This window comes from Melospiza georgiana, chromosome 3 (assembly GCF_028018845.1).
Source record: "Melospiza georgiana isolate bMelGeo1 chromosome 3, bMelGeo1.pri, whole genome shotgun sequence".
Classification (NCBI taxonomy): Eukaryota; Metazoa; Chordata; class Aves; order Passeriformes; family Passerellidae; genus Melospiza; species Melospiza georgiana.
Genome location: NC_080432.1, coordinates 107,047,471 through 107,062,909, shown reverse-complemented (window position 1 = coordinate 107,062,909; position 15,439 = coordinate 107,047,471). Strand labels below are relative to the sequence as shown.

At 44.0% G+C, this 15,439-nt stretch overlaps 1 protein-coding gene across 3 annotated transcripts in view; it reads right to left on the bottom strand.

The window, feature by feature from the left end:
* Positions 1 to 15,439, bottom strand: part of FILIP1 (filamin A interacting protein 1) — a 101,755-nt gene that overhangs the window by 9,904 nt on the left and 76,412 nt on the right. For 2 of the 3 annotated variants that reach the window (XM_058021186.1, XM_058021185.1), the window contains exon 5: positions 4,766 to 7,571. In XM_058021186.1, the coding sequence (XP_057877169.1) occupies positions 4,766 to 7,571 (2,806 nt within the window). Of the gene's footprint in view, positions 1 to 4,765; positions 7,572 to 13,829; positions 13,909 to 15,439 lie in introns of those variants that run through there. The other variant, XM_058021187.1, reaches the window with a different exon arrangement.

The following is a 15,439-nucleotide window of genomic DNA, read 5'->3' as shown; positions in this document are numbered from 1 at the left end:
CTGGACTGGGGGCCCATGTCAGCTGCAACATGCATTTATACATTTACTTAAAAATGCTCTACAAGTGCTTTTCAGCCAGTGGCATCAGAGCTTTCTGTCTGCATCCTGAGCATGCAAAGGAAAACCATTCCTTAATCTTCTAAGAACAGTTCAAAACCCCATGTGTACACGCAAAAAAAATCACAATTGGAAAACTTGAATGCTGTCTGTCTGACAGGAAGGAAGCCATTTTCAATAACTAAAAGCAACATTTACAATAGCAGTCTAAAGGCTAATATGGAACTCACATGTAGATGTCAAAACAAGTTAGGCCCATACAATTCTGTAGGGCAAAACATGCAAATGCATTCCATCAGCCTTGGAAAATATGTCAACATCCCAGGGAACCCAAATGACAAACATCTTGTACTCCCTGAAAGAGTCCCACAGTGAGTAAACATGAGGCAATCAAATGGAGTAGCTGGAATCTCAGGCATTTCTTCAGCTTTATTCACATGTAAATTATTAACTAAGGATTTGGGCGCTTTCAAGTTACTCATTTCAAGCCTAAATCACTCAAAAGCACTTTGAAAAGGACTCTAACTTGCTTTAAATTTCTTAGTTGCCTTCATTCCAGCATACTAAAGTGTTGATTGCATGGAAGCTAATGCCTGCTTCCCAGGCAGCCGCAAAAGTATTTTGTGTTTGCCAAGTGAGATGGCACAAAGGTGCCTCCCCAGCCGGCTGTCCCCTTGGGCGCAGGAAGGGGCAGCGAGCAGAGAGAGACACATCCAGCCCACACGACTGCCTGTCTCTCCATCATTTCTTCCAAGAACTCAAAGCCATTCCTTCCAGCTGTTTCTCTGTAGGCTGCTGTCTTCTGGTTGGCCCAGGACTGTGGCTCTAACCAGAAACTAACCCTTACACAGCTGGAATGGAGTGCCTGAGATGCAGCCCCATGGGACACTGGATGATGCGAGCTGGATCTGAGCAAGGCAAGGCAAGACATGGTGCTGGAACAGGCACCCAATGAGGTTACACAAGACATTACTGAGACTGAGATGAACACATGCAGCTGCTATGGTGCAGCCATAATCAGCTCTCACTGCAGACACGGGTGTATTAACCTGTAAAGCTGCAGTAAGGTTGGGCAGTCCCATTAAAGGAAAAAAGCAAACTGACCATACAGAACACACAGCATGTTTGAGTAGTTTGTAGCAGATCCTGCTTGGTGCATTTTATTGCCACGCAAAGAGAATGCCTTCATGCACACACTGGTTTCTGGAATATTTTAAGTAAAAAAAGTGCTTTTTCAGCATTTGTTCTCAACCTGATCAGGCCCCAGCTTGCTCTGGACAGAAATGGTTCAGTTCAGTGACCAACAGACACCATGAGCAATTTGATATGCCCTGGGCTACTCAAGCAATGTACGCAGGGCTGGTAGACAACACAGATGACCCAAGGAGACATAAAACTTCTGATAAAGCAGCTGGAAGGAAGGTAGACTACTTGACAGCACTGAAAATGGCACTAAATAAAGTATGTTTAGGTAACTTTATCCTGAAAGGGTGGGACTTAAGATCTAGGCAATATAGTCAGCAGAGCCAGTGGGCAATTCAGCTCACACAGAAGCTAGCCCTGTCTCAGCTGGATCACCCCCCAGCCACCACAGGCAGCACACAGGCCTCAGTGCTGCCATGGGGAGCACACAGATTACAGACTGACTCAGCTGCCCACACTGAGCCATCTTGTGCCATCTGAGGTGTCCCATCAGCTGCCACTGCAGAAAGGGACGGGTCAGTCATCCCTCCCAGCTTCACACAGGCACACACTTGCCAGCACTTCTCAGTTGCCACAGGCACACAGCCAGCACCACAACACCTCTGCACAGGCAGGCGAGCTGCTCCCTGCCCCTTCAGGGCAGCTAGAGCACACATGGGACACCTACACAGAGCTACATTTAGATGCTGGTCTCAAACTAAACGTTGTCCAATTGCAAGTGGCCTTACAGCTGCACAGACACTTGTCCCCTTCACTCTGGCACCCAGCAGCTTCTCAGCTGGGCCCTCCTGCCATGGTCACAGGATGCCCTGCATGGTTGGTGCTGTGCCATCGTGCTGGCTCTGCTGCAGCCGGGATTCCCTCTGCTCCCTGCAGATTTGCATGGCACTGCAGTCACTGTGTACCCTGGCAGCATAAACAGCTGGCACTCAATGCCAGGCTTGTAGAAGGTGGGGAGCACAGGGATTAAGTGATTATAGGACTGACACCCATCATGGTAGCCAAAGAAGATCCACATTCACCAGCAATCCTATAACCAAACGAAAGCCTAAATCAAACAGGATGTAGGCACCACTGTTTTTGGGGGTTTTCACAAAGAATACTTGGGTTTATTCTGTGGAATTTTTTCTGCAAACTACATGAACTGTCCTGGGAACAGAAATTTGGGCCAATGTGCTAAGGGAAAACTAACAAGCAGGCTCATTTTGGTTTCCATACCCTCTGGTCTCTGTGGTCCATTTGCAATAAAAAAAAATCATACCCTAGGTCTGCTAGGATAGTCCAAGTATTTTCCTGGGAGTGAGTTTGACTCTAATCAAGCTAAGGAGGACTAAACACCATTTTTTCTGTTTCTATGGGAACCATCCAAATCCATAGGCTGCCATAAAAAAGGCATTAATACATTGTACAAAGCATCTTGTGTGAGGAGAGTTAAGACAAAAACTAAAACCAGTGAGCTAAGAAAGCAGCTGTGTATCAGTTTGCCTTGTTCGATTTTATTAAGTTAAGCCTTCAAAACTGTATCTGTTGGTTTCATTTAGGGTTACTGAGTAAATGATCACAGCTTGGGTTTTCTGACTAGGGGCAGTGAAGTGTGTTTGTAAAGTTGTCATTTGCAAAACAGATGGTGAATACACTTTTTTTTCTTTATAAGAGGCTGGGAAGGAAAAGACACATTTGAGCTTGTTCGAAGGTGCCTTTCAGCTGACTAGGGACATTAAAAAACAAAGGGAAGCATAAGATAAAGTAAATCCTATGGCTGAACTATTTTCCCTACATTCCAAATCTGGGAGGATAAAGTGAAGAAAGAAGCCAGTTTTTAGCCAGAAAAAAAAAACAAAACAAAACAAAACAAAACAAAAAAGTTTTGTCTGCCATGGTTCACTGCATCATCACAGTAGAGACAGACATTTAGTTAAAAGAAAAAGTTAAAAAAAAAAGTTTTCCAAGCTTCTGAGAGACAAAGGAGTTTGTAAATTAATTCAAGACTTTAAAAAATGAAGAGTTGCCTCTAATATGTAAGGAAACACTGTATAATAAAGTATCTACAATACTTTATATAGGTGAGAAGAGAGAGTGAGCACATGTGCAATCCCAAACAGATCTGCGTGATGAATGCAAGTTTTCTTAATTCAGAAGCCTTAAATGGGAATGGCAGCTTCTCTCCAGAAGTGTGAAAGTTTAAGATAAACACATTTTGACATTTCAGCTTGGGAAGAGGTGGCTGACGAGGCGTGTTGTGGGGCTCTGCTGACTCCCGAGCAGCACGGACAAATGAGTAGGGGGTGACTATTCAGTATTTGTCAAGATACAAGAAAAAGGCTGTAACCAATGAAGGTATTGCATAAAAGGTATCAAACAAAAGAGCTTTTCCCAAAGCCCACAATTGAATTCACTGCCCCCTGATGTTGTGGAAACAACAGTGTAAATGAGTTCAAAAAGCAATTAAAAGAATAAATAGAAAAAAACTCTGCCATGGTGTATTAAAGAGAAAGATGTGGCTACAGGCTCTGGTTCAGAAAGAAATACCCACCTATTGCCAAAAACTGGGAACAGACACTGAGGGAAACATTACTGTGTGTTTACCCACTCAAAATAATCTTCCCCTAAGCATCTGTTGCAGACTCTGTCTAGCTAAGTTTTTGGACTAATACAGTACTGCTAGTTTTCTGTTTAATACCCTGGTTAAATTCCTTCTCAGGGTATTTCCAACTCAAGCAATAGAAACTAATGTCCAGTAATAAACTTGGGGAGGACTATCAATAAATACTGCCAATTATGGTTAAAGACAGAAGTGAGAAGTCTTTCACTATGAAAAAGAAGTTGGGTTACCAGCACCGAAGCCCAAAGAGAAAGCAAAAAAAAATATAACAGAGGACGCTCTATTGTAATACAGCACTTACAGAAGTTCAGAGAAACAGAAAGAGCTCTACTATTCACTGGCTAAAGAGGCTTGGAGCTGTAAGCAATGATAACATGTCTGCTTATTTATTTCTTTGGAGCTCAGTAATATAGCAGATATTAACTGAATTATATGGGGATCAAGGGATTATATCAAAGAAATGCCAGCCTGCATAATTAGAGTCTAAAGACTTGCCAGCTGAGCCAAAAAACATGAGGTGTATTTTCAAAATTCAGATATTGCACTCATCAAAAATAAAAATACAGTTTCCTGCTCTGTCATACCCATTGTTCTTTGTCCCTCTGTTTCTCGCTTGTAATTTTGCTGGGTTGCCATTATGAAGATAACTTTGAAGGGACTTCCTCTGGAAGTTAACTGCTTTGGGAGATAATACCAAAAGCGTACCAGCATCCAACACTGGTACAAAAATACATGAATTGGGCAAATTCTGATTTTATAATTAAGCTTGAGCCTGGAAGAAATGTAGGGAAGACAAGAGTTTCTCCTCACCCCTCCCATTTTCCCTGCTGGTGTCTCAAACCGGAGCTATGGTCTGTCCTTCTCCCTGCCATGAAGACCACACCATGAGACAACACTGCTTACCACTGATTGTGTTCCTCGTGTGGAAGATGTTGTAACAGGTGTGATGGTGATAGTGCTTGTCACCTTGCTGGCTGCAGGTCGTGGGGACAGGTTGTTCCGAGGCGATCGAAGGACAGTACCAGTCACCACCTCCTTCTCTGCCGCGATGTTCACCGGCCGGACTGTTATCACAGGGCTCGCGCCGTCAGGCACGGCACCGGGAGAACGCTTAAACTGGGAGCCCAAGTGGATGTGGATTTTGTTGTCCTCTGTTGTGATAATGTTGGCATTGGCGTTGTACTTGCGGATTGGAGTCGGGACGGTTTGCTTTTCTGGCGTGACTTTGAAGACAGCCCTGCCCATGGTCATGTCCTGTGACTGCGGAGAGACGGAGATTTCAGCCGGCGCCGCAGATGTCGACACCGTCATGATCTGAATTGGCGATGCGGGTCTGTCAGCGAAGGGTGCTCTCCCTCCCTCTGGGGACTTTTCCCTGGAGAATGTTGTTATAGTGACTGGAGACATGGAACGATCTGGGCCCATGGGACTTTCACTGCCTTTTCCTTTTTGTGGCATAACATTGGGAGAGGGAATGATGGTTATTCGTGGCTTCTGATTTCCCAAAGTAGGAATGACAGTGGTACTTGAAAAAAATTCCTCTGCGGATGGACTGGTTATCTCCAAAGTTGCTGTACTGTTCTCATGGTCTGGTGTCACCCGAATATGAAGAGGTTGACCCTGCTTTGGTGAAAGAACAACCTCCCCAGGATGTGCTGGACTACTGTGGCTTCGGGCTCCTTTATCAGGAGTTGTCTGAGCCCCAGTTTCCCTCTTTTTCATCCATGGTATCCAGGATTTCCTCATAGCAAGCTCATTTGCTGCTGGAGGATATCTCTCAAGCACTGAAGAACGCTCCATGGGTTTTTTCAGACCCACCTGCCGCAGATTGCTCATGATATGATTCTCCTCCTGGAAGGATTTCCTTATAAACACTGCTGGAGTTTCTTCTTCTGCTGCTTCATTGCTGAGAGCATCTGTCTGCACGCCGGTGGACGTCAGGGGAACATCGACCATTCTTCTCCCGTTCATGCTGGGCCTCAGAGCACGGCTGTAACGCTTAGAAAGCTCCAGCTCTCTTGTCAGGTTCAAAACTTCCTGCCCCATGCTCTTGTTTTTGTTTTCCTCTTCCATAAACCTTTGCTGTAGAACTGAATAATCGACTTGGAGCTGAGAAAGCTGGTCTTCTTTGTTCATGAGCTCATGGATTTTTTCCTTAAGTGCTTGAACTTCTGCTTTCAAATCTCTGCTTTTGGCCTCTTCCAGACGAAACCTGTGCCTCAGCTCTGCCTCCTGGCTCACCACCTCACCTTTTTCTATTGCTTTCGTTTTGGCAATCTGGAGTTTCATCTCCTCCAACTGTTGAGAAAGAAAATTAGCTTTATCCTGCTCAGTCCTAAATTTCTGCTCTAGCTGATCATACTCATCTTCAGTCTTCATCAAATCTCCTTCAACCACTTCCAGTTGTTTGAGACGTTTTTTCAATCTTTCGATTTCAATAGTAAGTTCCTTAATCTTGTTGTCCTCATGACAAACATGCTCTGCTCCTTTCCTAGTTCGACCTCTTGTAATTTCTCTTTCTACTTCCTCCATACCATCAATTCTTTTCTTTAACAGGTCAACTCTACAGCTTAATTCAGATGATTTTTCTTCTTCACTTCTCAGTTTGCCAATTAACTCATCCCTTTCCTTTGTCAAACTAGATACTTTTTCCTCCATTTCAGATTTCAGTTTCAAAAATTTCTTACTTTCTTCTATCAATTTCTCTGTTACATCCATAACTTTCCCTTGTTCAACTTTAAAATTCTTGTTTAGGCCCTCAACCTTTTTTTCCTCCTGTTTTATTTTTTCCATCATATTTTTTCGCTCATCAACCAACATTACAGTAAATGACTTCAGCTTTGTAAGGTCATCTTTTAAGCTTATTTCAGCCTTTTCCAATTTGCTTTCAGATGTCTCAAGGTCCTTCACTCGAGTCTTCACCACTTCCAACTCATTTATCAAATCCTTAGTCAAATTTTTTTCTCTCTCCAAGTTTAAGTGTAGCTGAGTGCATTCCGACTTACTTTTACTGAAAGCCTCTTCCAGCTTCTCTAATTCTGACATTCTTTTCTGCAGTTTTTCCACTTCAAGTTTCAACTCTTTGCTATGATGCTCTTCCTCCTGCAGTTTGTTTTTCAGCTCTTTGCACTGGGATTCGGTTTTTGTGATCTCTTCATCTTTCCCCTCCATTTCAAGCACGCGCTTGCGGAGGTTTTCCACTTCTGCCATTAAGCTAGAGTTCCCACATTCCCCTTTCGCTATTTTATCTCTTAATTCTTGAAGTTCCTCCTCAGTTTTTTGAAGATTTTTGTTAGTTTCTTCTAGCTCCTCTATTCTGCGAGTCAACCCCACTAGCTTGAGCCTTAGCTGTCTATTATGTGACTCTTGATTAGCCAGTTTAGCAGTCATCTCCTCATGTTCTTGACAAAACGATGATGTTTTGTGTTCAAGTTCTGCCTCTAATTTCATCAGTTTTTGTCCATCTTCTTTTGTTTTTGCAGTAATAATTTTAAGCTTTTCTTCTTCTTCCTTTAGTTTTTGGGTTAAGTCCTGTATTTTCTGGCTTTGTTGACCAAGCTGTTCAATATGCATTTGTCTTTCATCCACCAGCATGAGTGCAAATGATTTGAGCTTGACTAGTTCTTCTCTTAGTTTATTGATTCTCTTTGTATGCTCCTTCTCCTTCCGAGCTTGATAGATCTTCTCCTGCTCAAGAAGTTTCTTCAACCTGAAAGAAGTCAAAAGAGATGTGTCAGACTAAAATGTATATATACATGCCTCTGTGTGTATCTCTCTATTTTTAAAATCACATTTTAGTTTCCTTTTTTATTAATTCATTTATAATTAAGTAATTTATTAGTTCTATTTCATTTTCAAGAAATAACTACCTACTACAGTTGTATCCCCAAACCAAGTATTTTGAATTACAAAAGTTAAATGAAAAATACATAAAATCATCTAGAAATCTGAAACACAGTAAAATTTTATACATGTACAGATAACAAATACATCAGGTTTTAATTTCCTTACATTGATTTTTCTGTTAGGATGATGTTGATAAAAGTACATAATATCTCAACAGGACAGCTACTCACAAATCCATTTATACCAAATTTGTTTTACAAGGTGAATTCCTCTTTATGTCTTGCATACAGAAAAATGTGTAAAATAAGGTAAAATATTAAACTAATTGTTATATGCAGCCACACATAAACAGACTAATCCTGGTTACAGACAAACCAGCAGGACAGATGATTACAGTAACACACAACTGATAACCATCTGGGCATCACAATTATGAAATTAGTAGGAAGGTAAATTTTACAGCACAGTCACTATTATGCTAAAAGGTTTGTTCTTCTACATTTCATTTAGTACATGTTGTGAACCACAAGGACCAGACTAGTGAAACCTCTGGCTATAGCTGACCTCATCTGGAAAATGTTCTTCTCTGTGGCCTCTAAATCTGCATTTATAGACAATATAAAAACTCGCCATATATCCAAATTAGGTGCTCCTCAGAAAGATAATAAAAGCATACATTACCCAGCCTTAGCCATGCAACATGGAGTAATATAACTATTTTATATCTGTGATTAATATTCAGGATCTGATGACACCAACATAGGACGTTCCTGCACACGTTCTAAGCACAGATTTATGAGGATGGTGATCTTCAATTGAAAGAGGTACAGATAACACAGGGATGCATCCCAACCAATCTAAGAGCCTTATTGTAAAAGCAGCAGTCTGACTTAGAAAGACACAGGTATGCACACTGAAGTTACTGTGAAATAATATTTTTTTCCAAACTGCTGTCACAGCACCTACAGTTCCCACATCCTCTATCAAGACACGAGATAATTCAAATCCACTTGCTTTGCTTACCCTAGATCTGAAGCTTCTCAGCTTCCTTTTTATAACTGAGATACACATCCAGGTGGTAACAGCAGAGCAATTAATGCCTGGTAATTAACTCAAAGTAACTGGAACATCCATATCTTAGCAAAGATCAACTTTTATCCATATTCTTATCTTACATGTTGGATTGTTGATGACAGCAGGTGGAGCATAGATATACATTCCTCTCTGCTACCCCAGCAATGAAGTGGTGCCAAGGGCCCTGGGGCACAATGTCAGACCCAAAGGATGTCTTCCAGAGCCCCCACCTGAACTCTACACTCCCAGAAAGAGCCAGATCAACTCTGTACTCAGCAACTGTTAATGTTTCATTCCTTGTTCCTGGGGGACCCGAATCAAAAGGAACTGGAAAGAAAAGCTTTAAGAAAAGAGAAGGAAGTCAGAAAGCAGAACACAGGATGCAGTAGGTAGGGAAGGAGAGGCTGAAGAATGCATTTGAAAACAAGACTCGGATAGGATGTGGGAGTAAGAGAATAGTAGGAACCAGCGGTAGAGAGAAAAACAAACAAACATTTCAGCCAACCTTGCTGGGTCACAGATTATTCTCAAAAGAAAAGTCTCTTTAGTTGTGGCAGCTCTTTGGAAAGGACTGAAAAGGCATGCTGGTGGATGCCTCGTTATTGGTCAAGTTAGAATGTCAAAAGGTAAAAAAAGACCCACTGTCACTCACAAAGCACGCACTTTTCACACTGAAGAAGGAACTTTATTAGCATGCAATATATTCCCTGGCTGCTCTGCCTCAGTGCTTCATGCAAATGTTTCAGCCAAGAACTCTTCCATCTCCCCCAGGCTACATTTTTTAAGGAATAGTATGTATCCTTCCACAAAAATAACTGTTTGCCATGACAGAATAGTGAAGTCGAACCTGGTGGTGCTCTAAATGACACATCTTCCAAAGTCATAAACATAGGAGAATGTTTCCAGCCTCCCTTGTCCCACAGGAAAATTTTAAGGTAACCCCTATAAATTAAAAAACCCCAGAAAACTGCTTAAAAAAAATTGACATCCAAATGCCTAAAGATGGTTAGAAAACTGTCTTTGATTTGTAATTCCTAGACCTGCACATGTGATTTTCACCCAGCAATTGCTCCAGGCAGTGCACACCAGCCAGGTTGCATAGCAGAGTGCAAAATAATGCACTGACTATACGTTGTTCCATGTGATTACCTGAGAGTCTACTGGGGAATACTGCCGAGAAAGCCACTGAAAAAAATTGCAAATACCTGTTAAACTAAGACAAGAAAATGTCAGTCATGAGGCTGAGCAAGAGAAGAAAGCATGTTAGCCCTGTCACTGCCTTGCAGGAGTGCTAGCAATGGGGAATAACCAGCTTGGCCCCTCTGGGAAAATAAAGCAACATTCAGCACTTCATTCTGCTTCAGCTTTAGCACAGGGAAACTACATGTCTTAGATATGACAAGCCAACTTTCAGAGAAGATACTTATCAATACTTCTGTTTTTCATGTCTATGGGAACTGCTTCTAAAATCTGGGTCTGTGGGGGAGTTGGAAGGCAGCACATAAATATATGTGTTAATTGCCAAAGTAATTGGAAAATCTACACCTTTTCAGTGGTACTTCTAGAGAATAAAATAAAGCTGAGTTTAAGCTTGCTCCTGCTTCTCCATCTTTGTACAACTTTCATACCTCAGTGGTTAAACCGGAATTTCAGCAGGACTGCAAGGTGAGGTTGTCCCCTCTTGACCCTCACAGCACATTTGCTGCTATCAGGCTTTTCATCTGACTGCTGCTGCTAATGTTTGCTAAGCAACACTGATCTACATGGGCTCCTGTGCAACACTGAAAGCCCTTAGACTCCCAGCACCTGGTCTTCAATGTGTTAGCCAGAGCAACTGCATGCTGGATTGTCAAGAGGCTGAAAGCACCTGCATTCAGGATCAAAATGAAAACAAACAAAACCTTTAGCACTGAAACATTAGATACAGCCAAAACACTGACAATCAAACAATTTGATACCCCCCAGCCTGCATGTGGTGTCTTGGCTTGTGTTTTTTTAGAAACAGAAATCAGAAATGTTGGGATACAACTGGATAACCTGCCTCCATCACTGAGTCTCAGGGGTTTGGCTGAATGTCCCCAGAATGAAGCACACAGATGTAATCCAGCTCCCTGCCCTCGTTGCCACAGGTGCCATGGCAAAGCCTGCAGCCCGAGTCCGTCCCTGAATACACAACCTGAACACACAGCCATTGCTGCCATGGGGGTCCTGGGGGTCTCTCCCTCTCCTTACCATCTGTCCTCCCCACAGTATTGAGGAACAGGCCCAGTACTCAAGGCAGGCCCATTACCCCTTGCAGTACTGTATGAACAAGCAGCAAACCCTGCAAACCCTCAGGTATGATGACCGTGTTCAACTGTTCACTGCCTCAGTTGCAAACAAACACCCCAGATGCTGCTGCTCCGATTCTGCTCTATAAAGAAAGATGCCTGACTGGCACGGGCAGGATGCTGGAGTACAGAAGCTGCTGCTGCCAGCTGACATGGTCCTGCTGCACAGAGAGCTGCCTCTCCTGGATGCCCACCAGCCTCCGCTGTTCACAGCCACACCAGGCACTGCTGGGGCAGCAGGAGAGCTCTGTTGGCAGCCGTGCTGGAGAGGCAGGAGCCTGAAAACTTTCAGCAGCCAATCTCGGTTGCAGAGAAAGCAGACACTGGACTGGAGGAAGAGCAACTATGGAATTAGTTTTAACAACTCTCATGAATGGTGTGCTGGAAGTAGCTGGCAAGGAAGATGTAGGAGAGGATGGACAATAACCAGGCCTCCCTCTCCTCCTGCCTTTAGGTTTGGTGCTGAAGTGTTTCACTGCACAGTCTCTGCTTCCCCTTCCCTCCTCCAAGCTATGAATTGATCAGCAAGCTATGAATCGAAGCACAGTGGGATGCTGACAGCTACAACTCTATCCCTCCAGTCATGTGCCTTCATTTCTTTAGTCATGGCTCCTCTCAAAAAAAACCATCCACTTCCAAGTGTTTAAAACAGAGCATGCAAAAGCAAATAGCCCCCCAAACATTTATTGAAAATCATACCAGAGTGTGTATCTCCCTTTCTGTTTGTACTTCCAGCAAGATGAGATAACATCACAGGTACTCAGACAACCTTTTCCACCTCTAGCACAGAAATAGGCACTCACCTACACAAGGAAATCCTGGGAAAGCATGGCAAGCCAGATGATGCCCTGAAAGGCCATAAGCTGCTCCCATGGTTTGCATGCACATCAACATTACAGCACCATAGTTCAGCTGTGTTGGCCTGTTTTAGCCCCCTGCTCTGCAAACAAACAAAGCCAAGCTTCCCAAGGTGTCTCCCAGTGTTTAATTAAGCACTCAAAGGAGGGGCTAATGTAGAGGGAAATCTGGAGAAGTGGAGAGCTATTTCTCCTGCTATCAAAACTGGCAACAGGAGGAACAGCAGTTAGAAGAAAGAGGATGGAAAGGAGTCAAGCAGGTAAGGTCTCTAGGGGACCTTATTAACTGAGTTCACACACAGCCTGGAGACCCACAGAGTTTCTCACTGCTGCTCTAGCTGCTCTAGCACAAAGCCACTCTCCTGCAGTACCTTACTTTGCCATTTACATTCCAAAAGTCTGTTGCTATGGGGTGTAATGACTTCTATCCCATTTCACGGATGGCCAGTAAGTGGGAGTTAAGGCAAATACATTAATGAGGACTTGGTCACTCTAAGGATCAGATGACTGAGGGCTGATGAAGGCTTCTTCCTCCTGAGGGGCCAACAGCATTTCTCTACCACTCACACAGCAATCCCAAGGGAACTTCCACTGGGAAAGCAAAAGTCTTTGCAAACTCATCTTTCCACTTCAAACCCAAAGTTTGCTACTGTACATGCAGAGTTAGAGAGACTGGACAACTTCCTAGTGGTAGCTAGAAAGCTGCTGCCCATTAAGTGATGCAAGAGTCTGTAATCACAGGACAATGAAAACCAGCAAGAGGTGGTTTAACTCAATAAAGGAGTTATCTTTTTTTTTTTTTCCCTGTTTAATGTACAACAGCTGATTTTTGAAGATTATTTGTACAGCCACTGGGAAATCCTCCACATGTCAGGACTATTTCCCAGTGCTTCCGTGTTTGGGGCCAGGCTGAGATACACAAAAGGCTGAATTTTGCTAGTTCTGAGTACTTACAACTTGAGCTGAAGTCAAAGAGAGCCAAAAGGTGGTTAGGCTCTCTAGGAAACAAAACAATCGGGCCCAAGACTTAAATTAGGTGATGAGGTCACACTTTCAAATCATCAGCCTCACTACTTCCCATGCATCCATCTCAACTGGGAGAAGAAATATGTAAATGAGATCAGATCCCATGACAAGAAAAAGAATAAAGCACATCTGTATTACTTTTCTCCTTACTATCCATTACATTTTAAAGGTAAGGAATGAGAAAAATGTTTGAATGACCTTACTACAGAACTTTCCAACTTCTTGTTCAGTTTATCACAGGGTCAACTCTGAAAACAAACACAAGCTTGTTTAAAAAAGTTCTAGTAAACCTAAAGACAATTTTTTGTGGCTACCTAATGTACAAACTCAAAGTGTAAAAAAGTGCATGCTCTTCATTGCTGAAGAACTAAATTAACTTTGGAAAGTGATTGTATCAAACTATATAACAAAAACATTAATATTCTTGCTGCTCCTAATCTACATGACAGTTTCTAAAATACACTGAAAGTAAAGGAAATGTTTTCTTCCCTAATTAGGAGGACACATTGCTTGTAATCTACAACAATTTATCTTCTGTTTTTAACACTGATTTTGTAAAAAATTAATTCCAGTTTGCTGAAATAGTTCATTTGTGTTGAAAGCGTCTTACTCCATCTGAGCAGTGACTGAAGGCAGTATTTTGGAATACGAACACTCACTAAATTCAGTGTCCCCCCACCCTTCCAGCACACTGGTCACGTAAGAAAAACACTAAAGATCTTTAAGAACAAAACCCGACCGACATCCTTTCAGACTACACAACAGTATCGTCCACATTCATTCCGGAGGTTAGAGGAGGGGAAAGGGGATGCACAGAAAGCAGGCACGCAGTACCAGAGAGCGAAGGCGAAGCAGCGTCCAGCTGAGGGATGAGAATTGCCAAACCTGTCTCCGGGCTGCGGTTATCCTTCCCTGACCCCTCGGTGCGCGCTTCGGGAGGGGGAACCGCACAGCACAGCCCCACCAGGTGCACCTTCCAAGGCTCCAGCCCAACGCTACATCAGCCCCGGCCGCTCGGCGCTGTCCTGCTCCGTCCGGAGCCGGGGCCGCCGCGCATCCCGGCGCGCCCGCTGCCCGCACACCCCTCTCCAGCCCCGCACAGCCCGCACACCCCGCTCCAGCCCCGCTGCCCGCACAGCCCGCTCCAGCCCCGCTCCAGCCCCGCTCCAGCCCCGCTGCCCGCACACCCCGCTCCAGCCCCGCTCCAGCCCCGCTCCAGCCCCGCTCCGTCCCGCCCGCGCCTACGCCACTGCCCGGTGCGCTCACCGAGCCAGCCAATGGCGCACGCACTCGGCAATTAGCGGCGCTCAAATTTAAAAAAAAAAACAATTAAAAAAATCAAAAATAAGAAAAAAATTCTCTTACCTTATAGCTAGACCTACTCTTTTCTTTCTTTTTTTGTTTTTTTTTCTTTAAGCCACCAGAGCGGCAGCCCGGGGGGCGATGCGGGCCCGGCTCCGCGGCGCCGCTGCCAGGTGAGGCTGCGCCCCGGGCGGGCGGGGCTGGAGCCGCCGGGCCGGGGCAGCCCCGGGGCAGCAGCGGCTCCCTCCGCCGCCCCTCGCCCGGGGTTTGCTACCGACTGCCCCCCCGGGCTCTCTGTAGCTACAGTTCATAGGTGAGCGATTAAGAAATAATAATTTGATCGCAGAGAGCCCCTGGGAGTTGGTTTTGCTTAAGGGGACTGGGATGCACGGAGCGCTGCTGCTTCCCAGTCCCAGCTGCCGATTCATTCCGCTGGCTCAACAAAAGTTCCTGTTGCTTTCCTCTTGTCTTGCCGGTGTTTTGAAGTGGCAGAGTACTACTGCTGGTACGCGCTGGCTGATCTTAAGATCGGCTGATAAAGGCATGAATACATGAAGAAAATCCCCTGGGGATTTAGTATACGGGCGTGTTTGTTTTTGAAAATCCATGCATAGTAGCAAGCCTAACCAAGTCTGGTGAGGTCTGAAAAGCACCATTCTGCTAGCTCCCTGCTTTAAAGAAGTCCTAAACCAGCCCTTTTGTTCCCAAAACAGCATAAAAGAAGTTGAGGATTCCTTTTGTTTCCCTTGTGATTCCCTGTATTGCTCACAGTCGCTTTTTCAGATTTTGGGAGGAGAGCTAGGAAGGGCCCCCTTTCCCTTTCCCTTTCCCTTTCCCTTTCCCTTTCCCTTTCCCTTTCCCTTTCCCTTTCCCTTTCCCTTTCCCTTTCCCTTTCCCTTATGCCTTTGCTTTCCTCCCTTTGTCATTCACTTTCCACTTTTCTTAGAAAGCTTTCAATAGCCAAAAGCACTGAAAGTATAGAATTTCAAATATTATTATCCACTAACAATGGATGTGAGTTTACATTTTTGAGAAACTGTCTAATTTAATGATCTTTCATTATTTTTCCTAAGGACCCTCATTCAGCACATAGACTGGACAGAGCTCATTTGAAAAGCAGGTGCTTAGAGACTGGATTTATG